The sequence below is a fragment of the Heterocephalus glaber genome, unplaced genomic scaffold, assembly GCF_053883595.1.
Source record: "Heterocephalus glaber isolate CG9 unplaced genomic scaffold, H.glaber_assembly_v1.0 deba00001509, whole genome shotgun sequence".
NCBI lineage: Eukaryota > Metazoa > Chordata > Mammalia > Rodentia > Bathyergidae > Heterocephalus > Heterocephalus glaber.
In genome coordinates, this window is record NW_028258325.1 from 3,912,558 (window position 1) to 3,928,018 (window position 15,461).

The window sequence follows — 15,461 nt, forward strand, 5'->3', positions numbered from 1 at the left end:
CAGCACACAGAAGCACCTCCCATGTGCTTAGAAGGAATGTTTCAATACCTTGTACGGCAAACTCTCCACATCCTGGTGCAATCAGTCAAAAATCAAGAATGAATCTCTGTACGGCCATCCTCGGCCCTTTGTTTCAGCCTCTTTATTAAAATAAAAGTCCTGGCCGGGGATTTAGCTCAGTGGTTTCTCGCCGCCTGCTGTGCAAACGCAAGGACCCGAGTTCAATCCCCGGTACCAAACAAAAAAAACAAAAACAAAAAACAAACAAACAAACAAACAAAATAAAAGTCCTGCCTGAGTGAGTCTGCCCAGAAACCATAGTGACTGAGGCAAAGGCACTGGGGAGGCTGCAGGGGTCTTTTTCTGCGAAGCTTTTGTCCTTGCTAAATGTCTCATGCAGGGCATATACCGAACTGCCTCTGCCCCAAACAGAGCCAGGCAGGCCTGGAGCTCATCATTAGCACAGGGCGTCAGCTTGAGGACAGCACTGCCACCGACTTGGGCACATCGGCTAGAAAGGAAGGGGTGAGAGAGGAGGTGCTGAGCAGGACAGGGTGGGGTTTAATAAGAGTGGAGCTTGCAGCACAGCAGAAAACCCACTGATGGGCAAAATTTTAGGAGGAAAACTCTGTGCCGATAGGGTTCTCCACCAGTGCAGGTCTCCGACACGCAAATCGCAGCAGACCCTGCATTGAGGGAGTTGGCCCTACAAGCAGGGCTGTTTCACAAAGAAAACCTCCTTTGGGAGTCAGCGGGGCTGGCGCGACGGCATGGCGTGGCCCCAGGCCAGCAACGTGTGACTGTCAGCCCCTTTACCTCCCTGGCTCCCAACTGCAAAACAACAAAAGGCCGAGATGGGTACAGGAGCCGGTGCGCTCGGCACACGACCACCTTCCCTCTCCTCATCAGAAAGGAGCAAGGCTCAAGCAGGAAGCGAGCTGCAGGGTGCCACAGGACCCAGACCCAGGCCCAGAGGGTGGTTAAGAAACACCCGTGCTCTCTGTAGGTTTTACAAACAAGTTCCTTAGCAACATCCAGGTGCTGCTGTTTCCACATGGACAATGACTCAGTCAGGGGCACCCAGTACTCCTCCTTGTCTGAATGGTGAAGATGGTTTATGCTTGTTTTGCAGTACAGGAAATGGAACCCAGGACATTCGCTGAGCTACATCCTCAGTCTCTCCTTTTTATATATTTTTTAAAATTTGTGACAGGGTCTCATTAAGTCACTAAGTTGTCCAGGCTGGGCTCAAACTTGCGATCCTCCTGACTCAGCCTCCAGGAATGCTGGGGTCACAGGCCTATGCTGGACCAGCGAGGATGTATGTTACAAGATGACACTCACTCCTCACCATCCCAGGCACGAGGAGAACTGCTGAAGGCCGGGATCTGCTTAGATATCACGGCCCTGACTTGAGTTAGGATTCCAGTTCATTTACTTCTGAATTAAGCTGACACTGTGCTTTGGGCTGAAGTGTGTCTCCCAGAAGTCACACGGTGAAGCCCTAACCCCCAGGACCATAGACAGTCGCAAACACCTCCTGACAGAGGGGCTGAGCCAGGAACCACTCCCACCAGGGAACCGGTGACTGTACAGCACCTGAACATGGGGTCTTCGAGAAGTAATTAAGGGTAAATGGCACCCTAATCCTGTGTTCGGGACTGTGGCCTTACAAGATCTCTCTGTCTCTGTCCTTCTCCTCTCTCTCTCTCTCTTCCTCTCCACATGGCGTGAAGACACAGGGAGAAGGCAGCTGTCTGCAGGCCAGGGTCATCCCCTCCTAGCCCCAGCACCTTTCCGTTCTCTCACAGGGTCCTCAGCAGCCGCCTTCCCAGTCCCAGAGAAGGGCCCGGGCCCAGGCTGGGGAGAGGCTCCTTCACCCCTGCACCCTCACCTGCCGCCCAAGTTTGATTCGCTCGGGCCCCGGTGCCAGACTCAGCTGCCACTGGTGGCCCTGGGCAGGTTCCTGCAGGGCTCCAGGCCCCCACTGTGTCCCTGGTGGAAAGCGAGGGCGACAACACCGACCTCCCAGGGCGGAGACGTCACACTGGAAATGGGAACCTGAGCCCCTGGGGGCTGCACTTGCCTTTGGCTCCTCTGTGTCCTGCTCCTTCGTGCCCCCCGGCTGGGCCGGCATGGTGAGCTGCATGGGCAGAGAGGCCAGGTCATGGCTGTGGGTCCGGATCACGGAGCTCCCGGGGCACGGGTCACCCGCGCAGCTGGGAGGCAGGAAGAGGAGCTCTGCGGGCACTGAAAGAGTGGAAACAGTCCCACCAGGTCAGCGCTGTGCGGTCCCCAGCCCTCAAGTCTGTTAGCATAGGCACAGGGACAGCGTGTGAACCCTGAAACCTCAGTCAGTGCTCACTGTTCTGGCCCAATGACTCCATGGTGCCGAGGGAGAAGCCCACGCTGCCAGACCTGACACGCAGCCTTTCACCCAGCAGGGCATCACAGGTGAGTGTGGGCTCTGCACCCTGAACCCAGATTCAAACACCAGCTCCACAAGTTAGCTGCACATCGTTGGCTCCATGCATCACCCGGGGCGACCTTGGTTTCCTCTGCGATAACAGAGGGCAAATCCCAGACCTCCTTTCTTCCAGGGCCGCTGCAAGGCCCGTGCACACCTTGCATACTTGCAGAGTGCCCTCTGTGTGCCAGGCTGGCGACATCAGCACACAGAGCAAACACCTCAGATCCCGAATTTACATTCCAGGGAGCAGGAGGGATTCAATAAAAACAGACTCCTCCTGGCAGCGCGGCCTTGGTAAATGTTAGCTGTTATTCCAGAGGCGTTCTTAATGGGCGAGTCTGCAGCTTTCGGTCACTGGAGGTGTCAAGTTACCCGAAGCGGACGGAGGAGGCAGGGATTAGGGTCTCACCTTACATATGGGAGGAGGCAGGAGGCAGGGGGCGCTGGCGTGGCTCAGGCCCAGCAGGTGCCCATGATTTATCATTTCTCTTTCTCACACACAGGTACACACAGGTGTAGATGGGGACACCAAGTTGCAGGGAAGCAGGACCCAGGTTGCTGGGGCAAAGGGCTCGTGTGTTTGTAACCCAGGGCGGAAGGGCCTGCTCCAGGGATGCACCCCATCACCTTGCCATCCTCCCTGGGATCCTGCCTCTGGGCCCACAGGTGAGCACCCCACCATCTCCTCCGCTGCATCATCCTCAGGCACGAAGCCCACGTGCCCCAGCCTGCCATCGGAGGCTCCAGGCCCGCCCTGGAATGGAGGATGGTCACACCCTGTCCACACCTCCTCCCAGGTGATCTCCACCTGGACCCTGTTCACTATGGAAATGTACATAATCATTCTGGGGAGGCCCTGGGCAGGGCAGGGGCAGAGGCAGGAGGCAGGAGGCAGGAGGTAGCTAGGGAAACGGCTGAGAAAGAAGGGAAGGTAGGCCTGCCTTGGAGCTGCCTTCTGAGTGAGATCTGAGGCATCGGGTAACCAAGGAAACCACTGGGAAGGCAGGGAGCTGTCTCAGAGCCACTTCCTGCAGCAGGATCCACTCTGAGTCAGACATTAGCCTGGGGCCAAAAGGCCAGGTCTACACCTGCTGGGAAAGGTAGCCAGGTGACTCAGCTAAGCACAGTGTTTTCCTGGCACAAGCCCAGGGGTCTCACGAGACCTGGAGGACCCAACTCTATTTACCACGTCACTGGCTGTGCGGATCTGACCCCCCAGGCTTTGGATACTGTGTCAATTCTGCCAGGGCCATAGACGGTCTCAAACACCTCCTGACAGAGGGGCTGAGCCAGGCCGCTCATCGGCGGGAGTCAGAGCTCAGATCAAACCCTCAATCCCAGTCCAAACCCTAAGACTCAAAACCCCGAGTTGGGTTTTAAGGTGCTAACCCTGAGCTGGCCCGCTGGGGATGGATCTTGTCTTTTCTCCTTTAAATAAATCATGGATCCAGCTGCCACTCTCAGGTGTCCTGCTCAATCCTTTGCTTTGGGCATCAAGACCTGGACAAGACCCTCAGCAAGTGACACCCTGGCCCGTTCTTCCCACCTCGGCAGTGGCTCCTGAAAGGGTGGAACCCCTCCCACCAGGGAACAGCCCTGCTGGAGGAGGCGCCTGAAGACTGACCCTGGCCAGGGCCCTTCAGACACAAGCAGGAGAGCGTGTCGGGCCCCTGGCAGGGGCCACAGAAGCAGCTGGTGGGTGGTGGGGAACTCAGTCAGTACCAAGGGTAAGTCCCGGGAGCAGGGCGATGGCGACTGCTTTGCCTAGCACTTTTCATTATGGGTGAATGGAGGCTCAGAGGTGCTGGATGACTTGCCCAAGACCTCTACCCCAGAGAGGAGGCGTCTGCCCAGGGGCCCCAGGCCATCAGACCACTGGAAGTTGCAGCGGCCACACCTATGACTCACAGAGCCTCAATTTGGAGCCATTACTGGCCATGTCATCTGTCCACCCTCAGCTTCCGCGCCCGTGAGATGGGGATACTAAGAGGAGGTCCCTGAGGATTCACTAGGTCATTGCAAGGCCTGGCCCCAGGAGCGCTCCCAACCCTTTCCACATTTCGAGACAGGGTCTCACTAAGTTGTCCTGGCTGGCCTCGAACTTGGATCCTCCTGCCTCAGCCTCCCGGGCAGCTAGGACTAAAGGCGAGCACCATTGCTCACTCTATCCTGGAACACAAGAAAACTGCCTGTGAGTCAAATTTTGGGCCAAGGACTCTTGTCCTGCCGCGGGAGTCTCACAGTAGCCAGAAGCGGATTACACGATTCTCCCTAGTTATCCTCCAGTGCCGGCATCCAGGTTTCTGCACAAGGAACGCTCTGGTCAGACCCTGATCCAGCCAGCCTCAATTTCCACATCTGCACGGCCAGCCCTGAGGCTGACACCCCCTCCCGGCAGGGGTTCAAATCCTGTCTGCGCCACTCAGTCATAGGGTTGGGCGTGGGGTCAAGTTGCTAAACGTCTCGGTCCTCGCCGGGATTGGGGCAGTGACGCCTCACGGGACAGGCGAGCACAGGGGCTCCGAGGCCCTCCGGGAGGGCACCGTGTTCGTCTCCGGGGCGCGCTCCAGGCACCTGCGCCCGGCCACGCGCGCGCGCGGAGCCGGCGGGGCGCAGGCCCGAGTCATTTGCCGGGGCCCGGGACCCCGGGGAGTCCGCGCCCCCGCCGAGCAGCCCCGGCCCGGGACCCCCTTCCCCCCGGGAGCGGGGCGCGCGCGACCGGGGGCGGGGACGCAAGTCCAGCCACTGACCCGCAGCCTGGCCGCCGTCCCGCTGCATGGCGCCCGCCCGCCGGCTGCCGCTCCCGGGACCGTGGGCGGGATCCGCCTGCTGCCGCTCCCGGGAGCCGAAGCGGTCCCGGGGCTCGGGCTCCCGCGGCTCCGGACCGGGTCGCGGGCGCCCAGCAGGGTCCGGCCCGCTCTCCGGACTCCGGGCTCCGGGTTTTGCGAGTAGCCGGGGCTGGGGGGTGGGGGTGGCTGAGCGGGGTGGTGGCGCAGAGTGGGCGGGACCGAGGCCCGGCAGCCCCGCCCCATCGGCTGTTCCGGGAGTCGGGCTCCTCCCCCCGCGCGCAGTTACATAAGGGGCCCTGCGAGCTGGTTGGCCAGGGCTCCTCTTCTAAATTACTTGTATGTCTTTTTGTATTTTCAGATCACACAGGAACACATGCTACTATGACCGAGCCACCTGTTAGTCTGTTGGCATGCCTCACTCATATTAAAAGAAATTAAAAATGAAATGTAAATGATAATTATTTACAAATAGTGACGAGCGCCACCCGGTCTTTCCATTGCAGCGCTTCCATTAACTTTCCATCGCCCAGGTGACCCTGAGGCCATCCTCTTGGTCACTTTGGAGGTCGCCTGTGGGCACTGTCCCTGTAGCCAGAGGCCGCGTTCGTCCTCCCGCCTCGGCTGGGTGTCCCTGGGCCGGTGCGCTTGTCTCTGGACCCTGATCTTGCCGTCCGTCCGTTAGGTGGGGACAGTAAGAATGTGCGTCAGACACGACGTTTCCGGGATGTACTGAGTTAATATTCCTAAAGTGCACGGGAAACATTCCACCAACAGCTGAGCTGTTATTGCTGAGCTCTTGTGCATGTGTCCAGGACAGTGAGCACTAATCACGCAGTAACAATCGGCCACTTCATATCCAAAGTCCCGACTCGATTTCCCTGTTTTCTTTTTGTAATCAACCCACAAACTCGGCAAATGTCACTAAAGCCCTCTGTTCGCCAGCTTCTTTCTCTACGGGATTAAGGCGGTATCTACAGCACCTGCCCCCCAAGGGATGCTACAGGATTAAGTGAGGCTGTTCCCTAGGCTGGACCATGAAAGTTCATGTAACTGGTCCGTGCTGCTGTGTGTGTCTTGGCCAGTGCGAATTAAACAGCTCCTGTTTTCCCCAGGGCGGGTCACCCTGGGCTGGGGCTCCTCCTACCTCCCCACCGGCCTCCCCATTCTGTCCAGTTAAGTGTAGCAAACACACTCTGAGATCCACTTCCTTACAAAAGTGAGGAAAAAAGATTCTCTGAAGCAAACCTTGAGAATAGCACAGAAGGTCGCAAAACGGACGCTGGGCAGTGAGACTCTGGTGTGTTCAGTTTAGACCATAGGGAAGCCAGTGGATGCAAGCCGTGGGGCATCACTGCGGAGATGGATGGACAGAGGAGTGGAACCCAGACAGCACCAGAATCAATCCAGAGCACGGAGTGGGTTTGTTTAGGGCAAACACTGCTGCCCAGCTCCGTGAAAAAGAAGGAAGGGGAACTGGCTGGCCGTCTGAAAAGGGGAAAAGTGGGCTCCGATCTTATTTCAAATACTAAAGCAGGTTCAAGGAAAAGACCTAAATGTAATAAATAACAAACATCTTCCAAGAAGGCCTTGGGATTCCAACACTATCACCCTCAATGTGAGCTACAGTCAGTTGAAAAACAATAGATTTAGATTCCTAAGTACTTCTGCTAGTAGACACATACTTCACAGGGCAAAACTAATCAAATAGAAACACTTCTTCTTTTTTTTTTTTTCGGTTTTCTGAGACAAGGTCTCACTATGTAGCCCAGGCTGACCTTAACTCACAGCAATCCTCCTGCCTCAGCCTCCCAAGTGCTGGGATTTCAGTTGTGTGGCACCACACCTGGCCACAAAATGTTTTTTAAAATTTAAAATGGAGTAATAAAAAGTGCAAAGACGTGAGGATCACCACGAGTTTGAGGCCAGCCTGGGCTATGTAGTGAGATCCTGTCTCACACACACACACACACACACACACACACACACACACACACAAGTACAAAGAATGAAGTCAAAATGACCAGGAAAATTTGGAAAAGAACCAAGTATTTTGTAATAAGAATATAATAATTGAAATACAATCCTCCACTGATAGGTTATGTAGCTGACCATATTGGTCAGTTAACTAGAGCACAGATGTGCATTACCCAGAGTGCAACTCAAACTGAAAGGGGAATGAGAAATAGGAAAGGATTTTGGAGACACTCGTGACAGATATGAAAGAATATCCTCTGTCTAATTGGAGTTTTAGCAGATTAAAATAGAGAAAACTGAGGAAAGGCCATATTTGAAGAGATGATGGCTATGCAGTTTTCATGGTTGCTTAAAGATACCATATCTCAGATCCGGGTAAAACAATATATGCTAAGCAACATAAATAAAAAACTACATATAAACATAGCAGATTAAATTAAAAGACATCAAAGAGGAAACTTAGACATTGCAACAAAATGAAAGAAAATACAGGTATTTTACAAAAGAATGAAAATAAGCCAGGGATTTAGCTCAGAGGTGCTACCGCCTGCCTCTCCAGTGCAAGGTCCTGAGCTCAATCCTGAGAACCAAAAAAAAAAAAAAAAAAACAAAAAGAAAATGACCATACAGTATTTCATCAGTTTAGAGGAACACTTTCCACCACAGTTTACCATGTCTGAAGTTGGGACTGATCTTTCCTCTGCTGGACCTGACAGCTATGAGGGACAGCGTCCTTCCTTCTCACGGCGGGCCATGCATGCAGATGCGTCTCTGAGCTGTGAATGTAGCCAACTGGCCACAGACCCATCAACAGCAACTCAGAAACCAAAGGCCTGAACCAATGTACTCCAGGTGCTGAGAAAACACAGGACTGAGATTCCTGTTTCTGACCATGAGAAGAACTGGCCAAACCATATTTAAAAATTATTCTCAGATACTGGCAGCAGACAGAGCAGAGCAGGGATGCCTTCGAGAAGGAGAGCACATCGGGCTGGAGCCACTTTCTCCGCTGTGGCAAAGTGGAGCCTGGTGAGACTGCCTGCACCCAGGCAAAGAAAGCCACAAGGGAGCAAAACATTGAGTAACTGTTGGATCCCTGAGAGGCTGGAGAATTTGGGGATGAGTCACCCAGAGCGGAAAGACCTTGCTGAGTCTCAACAGCATTCAGCAGAGATGCCAGGATGAGCCGGGGTGATGGAGCACACCTGTAATCCCAGCACTGAGGGAAGCTGAGGCAGGAAGATCCAAGTTCAGATCGTGCCTGGGCAATTTGTCTCAAATTTTAAAAAAATTAAAAGGAGACTAAAGGGGGCTGGGGATGCAGTGGAACATCCCTAGGTTTGATCCATAGCACCGCAAAAAAAGAAACATAAAAAGTGACTTACTGACACATACAACCATCTGGCAAGTCTCAGAATAATGGTGCCTGGTGAGACATGACCAGAAAGGGTGCTCGGGATGTGGGTTGGGTGCTAATGAGAAGGAGGAAGTGAGGGGCGGGAAGAAACTTCTGGGTGATGATCTGCTCATTGTCGGGGATGTGGGGGTGGATGAGCAGGTGTGTCATGTGGGAAAATATGCCTGTATTTATGGATATGCACTTTATTCCACACCAACTGTATCTCAATACAATCATTACAAAAAGGAAAATTTAATGGACAGTTTTCAGTGAAGACCCTTATGATGTAGTTTTGAATTTAGAAGAAATTTAGAAGTAAGATAGTTGACAATGGCACAAAGAAAGGATGGAGTAAAATGAAGTATGAGATGGTGATGTTCTCCCAGGATATAGAAAGCACTGCATGTTATTGACTTAGTGTAGGAAGTTAGAGACACACACTAAAAGTTCTAGCCCAATTGGTTTAAAAAAATAAAGAGGAATAGCTAATGAGAGAATCATAGTACAGTGTTTTAAAAACATTTAATCCAAAATAAGGAAGAGAAAGAAGATAAAGGAATAAAGAGCAGGTGGAAAAATAAAAAACAAATACCAAGATGGTAGACTGCAACCCAGCTGTCTCCACAGTTCCATTCAGGATAAGTAGATTGGCCCTGCAATACATGAGACTGCTCTTCAGAGCGGATAAATATGGAGACCCAAGCATGTGCTGCTGGCAGGAAGCCCTCTCTAAACACAAAGAGGGTGGGCTGAGAGTAAACAGGTGGAGAGAGCAGACCACGCAAAAAAGACGGCGAAGGCATTTTGCAAACTATATACACATCAGATAAACCACACTGCACAATAGGAAACAGTACCAGCTTCATGATGAAAAGAAGATCAATTCATCAAGAAGATGTGAGAATATCAGTCATGCATGTCTCTGATAATAAAACTTCAAAACACCAGAATCAAATGGGAAAAACTGAAAGGGAAATGGACAAATTCACCATTGCAGCGCATGCTTTCCAATATCACTCTCCCAGAAACTGCTAGAAACATGAGGCAGACAGTCAGTGTGCAAGAAGATTATGCACGGCTCTGCCACTGACTTGACCTCATTGATATTTCTAGAACCTCCCACCCAGTAGCAGCAGAAATCATGTGTCTTTAAGAGCTGTGTGGAAAATTTACTAAGATAGAACACATGCTAGACCACAGAACACATCTCAATACATTTAAAAGGAAGAAAACCATACAAAGTATGTTCTTTGATGACAATATTCAATTAGAATTTTGTAACAATAAGATATGCACAAAATCTGGGCATGGTAGAGCATGCCTATAATTCCAGCTACTCAGGAGGCTGAGGCAGGAAGATCATGAATCCTAGATCAGCCCGGGCCACATAGTGAGACCCTATCTCAAAAAACAAAAACAAGGGCCAGGGATTTAGCTCAGTGGTTTCGTCGCCTGCTGCACAAGTGCAAGGACCCGAGTTCGATCCCTGGTACCAAAAAAACAAAAACCAAAAACAAAACAGAAACAAAACCCAAGACCAAACAAAACATGTCTACCAAGTCCCCCAAATTAAGAGTATGATTGGAAATAGGGGAAAATAGAAAATATTTAAAACTGGATGATAACACATATTGTGCATATAAAATTAGTGGTCTACTTTATAGAATAAAATAGAGAAGGCAGAATTAAATCCTGGACAAAAAGCACATACCTTAGGAAAGAAGTGATGAGAGCAAAGCACTTGTCTATGATGATAACCGAGATTTCGATTAAAACAAACAGTGATGCATCCTGATCCAGGTTAATCACTGAAAAAAGGAAATAACCTGTATAACTTTCAGACAGTAGAAGATAGCGGAAGAGGAAAGACTGCGCAAGCAATCCAAAGGAAGGGAGAAGTGGAGAAAAAGGTGAAGAAAGTAAAAAACAGGATGGACATGAACAGCTCCCGCCATGCCCACAACTGGAGCCTGTGTGGACGGACAGCCTCTCTGCCGAAGGTGGAGAGTCAGGCTGGGTGAAATGCAGAGCCCGGGGTTCACTATTCTCACCTAGAGCATGAAGAGGATTCACGAAGCAGACGACAAAGGATGGGAAGGGACCCAGGGGCGAGAGAAAGCTGTAGTCGCTTTAATAGTGGACAAGTAGAGTCAGTCATCATTGGATACAGGGGTTTGCTACTTAAGTCAGTTCATCAGGAAGAGGTTACTGTCTAGAAGTTCCTGCATGGAATTTGAAACAAAAATATATCGGACACCAGGATTGAGAGAACTAGGCGGGGGAATCCACAGATCTACCATCTTAGAGGGCTGTTTCAGCATAGCTCTTAAACGATTTCTTTACTGTGATCAAGTGTACGTAATATAATACTTGCCATTTTAACCATTTCTTTGGTACCAGGGATCGAACTCGGGTCCTTGCACTTGTGAGGCAGGTGATGGAACCACTGAGCTAAATCCCCAGCCCATTTTAACCATTTCTAAGTGCACCATTTGGTGGCATTACCTCACCTGCATCATTGTGCCTCCACTGTCACCATCTGTGTCCAGAACTTTCACATCTTCCCACCTGGAGACTCTGCCCTCATTAAACATGGCCTCCCCAAGCTCCTCCTCCTGGTCCCTGGCAACCTGTGAATTCGATTTCTCTACCTAGGACCCCACCGAAGCAGAGTCAGAAAATATTTGTCTTCATGGTTGGTTTTCCTCACTTAGCATAATGTCACCCATCATTAATATGTGTCATATGTGTCAGGGTGGATAATACTGTACTCCAGTGCATTCACGCCCCACACATGTATCCTGTGTCACAGACACTTGGATTGCTTCCCTATGTTGGCGATGGTGACTAAGGCTGCTTTGAATGTGGGTACCAAAGTATCTGTGCCAATTCCTGCTGTCACTTTTCTTGTGTATACCCAGAAATGGAATTGCTGGACCACATGCCAGTCTCCATGTGTGTCTGAGGAGCTTCCATAGTGTTTTCCAGACTGGCTGTACCATCTTAAATCCCCACCAAGCGAGCGTGAGGGTTCCAGCTTCTCCAGGTCCTTGCCAACATTTGTTATTTTCTTCTTTTTCATAACAGTCACTGTCAATTTGGGCTGCTAGAATAAGAACACCTTAGACTAAATAATTTATAAACAATAAAAATTTAGGGCTTAAAGTTTTGGAGGCTGGGAAGCCCAAGGTCCAGGTGTCAGCAGATTTGAGGCCTGACAAGGGCCTCTCTGGGCCCCATCCTTACAAGGCAGAGTGGCGACCAAGCTCCCTTGGACCTTTTTCACAAGGTCACTAATCCCATTGACAGAGGTTCCATCCTTACGACTCAATCTCACCCCGAAGGCCTCACTTCTTAATACTGTTATATGCAGATTAGGTTTCAACCCATAAAATTTGGGGGACATGAACACTGAAACCCTAGTAGCCATCCTAATGGGCACTAAGAGTCAACCTGCCTCTTCCATTGATAAGCCATAGAGTGAAAGATATTGGTAACGACAGAAGATGTGAATAATACAACTCAAAGGCTTGATCTGATGAACACACACAGAATCTACCTCTCTTACAAATAACATTTATCATTTTAAGAAAGATTTCACTTAAGTAACAGAACAAATCTACTGAAGAATATACATATTGACAGATACACAAAGCCTTTCCACAGAGAATGGTAACCTGTCCTGAAAGATGTTTGAAAGGCCTGAACAGAGAGAAGAACTTCTAACTGGGAGGAGTCCATTTTCTAAGATCTCTCTCTCTGAACTGATCAATTCAATGCAGTTTTGATCCAAATCCCAACAGGATTCTTTGCAAAAGTTGCCAAGCTAATTCTAAGATTCACATGGAAGAGAAAAGGGCTAAGAATAGCTTAAATGCTCAGAAAAGGTGAACAAGCTAGGGAAACTTGCTGTGACAGATGTGGAGACTTCTGTAAAGGTTAAGTAAGTATGACTGACAGTGTGTAGAGACAAGTAGACAGGTGGATCAAGTTCCACAGGCCGTGTGTGGTGGTCACTGGAGATGCATCGCAGCCTGCATCGGGAGGGAGAAAGTGAGTTTTCAGTAAGGCATGGGACCACCGGGTATTTCCTCCAGGAAAAAAATGAAATAGGATCTGTCATTCGCACTGTATGCAAAACTCAATTCCAGGAGCATTAATTCTCAAAATGGAAAAGCAAAGCTTTAAAACATTCTGAAAGGAATATGGGAGAATATTTTTATTGCTTCAAGATAGAGAAGAATTGCTTAAATAAAACTCAAAAAGCATAAATCATAAAGGGAAATATTGAAAACACTGACTATATTAAAAGCAATATTTCTATCCCCCAAAGGAAACAGTATGATACAGTAAGCCCGTAACTAAGAGGCGATAAGCAATACAGATACCCAAAGATCCTTCGGGTGTCCAGAATCCCTAAAAATCAATACAGAAAAGACAAGCCAGTTAGAGGACAGCAGGATACATGAAAGGGCGTATGTACTGAAAAGAAAGGATGAAGAACCAAAAGCAGAGAAAGAGGCTCAGGGTCATTAGTGATCAGAGGAACTCACGAGTCGTGCTGAGATACTTCACGCTCACCAGACTGGCAAATGTACATTCAGCCATCACCATGTGCTCATAAAGATGTGGAGGAACTGGTTTGCTTAGATCGCTGGTGTTGTCGTCAGCGTGGGATTCTATAGGAAATATTATAGACTGGGCGGACTAAACAACAGAAATGTATTCTTTACAGTCCTGGAGGCCCAAATCCAGGATCGGGGTGCCAGCATGGTGAGGGCCCTGTGCCAGTTAAACTTAAATGGCAACTTGACTGGTGAGAGAGACTCCTGGAGCAGTGATTGGATCGTGGGGGTGAGGGGCTCATCAGTGGGTGCGTGGTTAGGAGGTGGGGCTGAGTGGGAGGAGACGGATCACTGGGGCACACTTTTGGAGGGTGTGAAGGTTAAGATCATCAGCGTGATTGGCTTGGGAGCCACCCAGGGGTTAGTAAAGCACACTTTAGGTGTGTCTGAAGGGGTCTAGGTCTGGTCCCTCACTCCTTCCTCTTTGGCACTGTTCTCCTGCTCTGCTTCCTGGCCACCATAAACAAAGCATCTTTGTTCCACTGTGCCCTTCCATCATGACATTTCTTCTTTGGAGCCAGCCAACCATGGACTGAATCCTCTGAAACCATGAGGCAAATCAAAGCTGCTGTCCTCTAAGTTGGGGGGATTGGGTATTTTGTTCCAGCAATGGGAAAGGGCTGACCAATACAGCTGTTTTCCTGGTTTATCGACGACCAGGTGTAGTTGTATCCTCACATGGCAGGGAGGAGATTTCTCATGTCTTCTCTGAGAACAGCACTAATCCCATTCACAAGGGCTCTACTCTTATGACTTTCCCTTGAAAAGACCCTCATCTGCAGATACCATCACTCTGGGAGTAGGGATTCAGCATATGAATTTTAGGGCTGCACATTCAGGTCCTAGCAATTGAAAAATAAATTGGCATAGGATTTTGGAAGACAGTTCTGTAGTACTTGAAAAGTGGAGGATGTTCGTGTCCCATGATGCAGCCAGCCATCCCATTCCTACAGTATAAGCTCTAGGTCCATGGTTCTCAACCAGGGATGCCTTTGCCCTCCAGGGGGACCTGTGGCACTGCATGGAAATATTTTCACCTGTCACCTCTCACGGGAGGATCTGTAGGCTGGAAGGCAGAGATGCTGCTACCCAGTGTACCATGCATAGGAGAGCCCCGTCCCAGGGATGATCCTGCCTAAAATAGCAAGCATTCCACTGTTGAGGAATCTTGCTCTAGAAATCACAAGATATAAATGCACACATCCATAGTAGCATGGTTTAAATATTTTAAAAAAGGAATTCTATTTTCAGTTCAGCTACAGGCTTCAAAATGGATGAATTGTTAACACTTGATATTTAGCTAAAAAGTAAAATGTGGAAGAAGATATGTACAGATACAACACCATGTACATGAACTTAGGAAAAAGATAAAGACACACTTGAGGACAATGGTTAAGCTGGGGAGAGTCATATGGGGCAGGGCTCCTACTTTGTTACTGAAGTTGAATAGCAGGTCCACTAATGCTTATTATTTTATATGCCTTGAATATTGCAAAATCTTGGAGTAATGTGTCCAATGAGAGCTCAAGTTCTTACTGAATGAGTTGTCCTCTGTTCACCACTTTTCTACAAAAAGGGGACCAAAATTTCCACCTGGCGGGACAGCAGTGGGACAGATGGCAATATTACCTGGGGTCTGCTCAGGTCCATGCAAAGCCACTTGTAAATGGTGCGATTTCACTCTCTTTGCTTTTGTATTTTGAGACAATACCAAAATACAGCTGAGGTTTTTGTTGGCCACTCCCTTACTGAGCTTTAGGGAAAATATATGTTATGTATATTATTTGGCATTCTTGCATTATTCACACTAAAAACCTTTTTTTGCATAATAGGAAACTTCTCTACTTAATGGTATTGATGTGTGGGGGGTTACATTTTCCAACCAGATCACTTGTAATTTTTTTGTATTGTGAATAAACAAGCAGAGTATCTGTCCAAGGAAACCAAGTTTTCTTGTACTTACAAGAAAATCTAGGAGGTGGCATGTCTTGGATGTGAAACTTGGAAACTATTTTTTAAAAAGTGAAAGACACGATTTTTTTCAGCACTGGAAAATGAACTCAGGACCTTCACACTGTGCCTCGTCCTCAGCTCTTTGTGTTTATTTTGAGAGAGGTCTCACTAGCTTGAGCCTGGAATTCTGCTTCAGCTTCCCCAGGGCTGCAGGCCTGCATCACCACACCTGACTGAGTGATATTTTTGAC

At 49.4% G+C, this 15,461-nt stretch overlaps 1 protein-coding gene across 1 annotated transcript in view; it reads right to left on the reverse strand.

Moving 5' to 3' along the window:
• The window catches only part of LOC101710317 (uncharacterized), a 38,742-nt gene that overhangs the window by 15,121 nt on the left and 8,160 nt on the right, over nt 1–15,461 (reverse strand). The window contains exons 3-4 of the mRNA XM_087187764.1: nt 5,221–5,445; nt 2,087–2,250 (exon numbers count right to left, since the gene is read on the reverse strand). Of these exons, the coding sequence (XP_087043890.1) occupies nt 2,087–2,250; nt 5,221–5,445 (389 nt within the window). The remainder of the gene's footprint in view (nt 1–2,086; nt 2,251–5,220; nt 5,446–15,461) is intronic.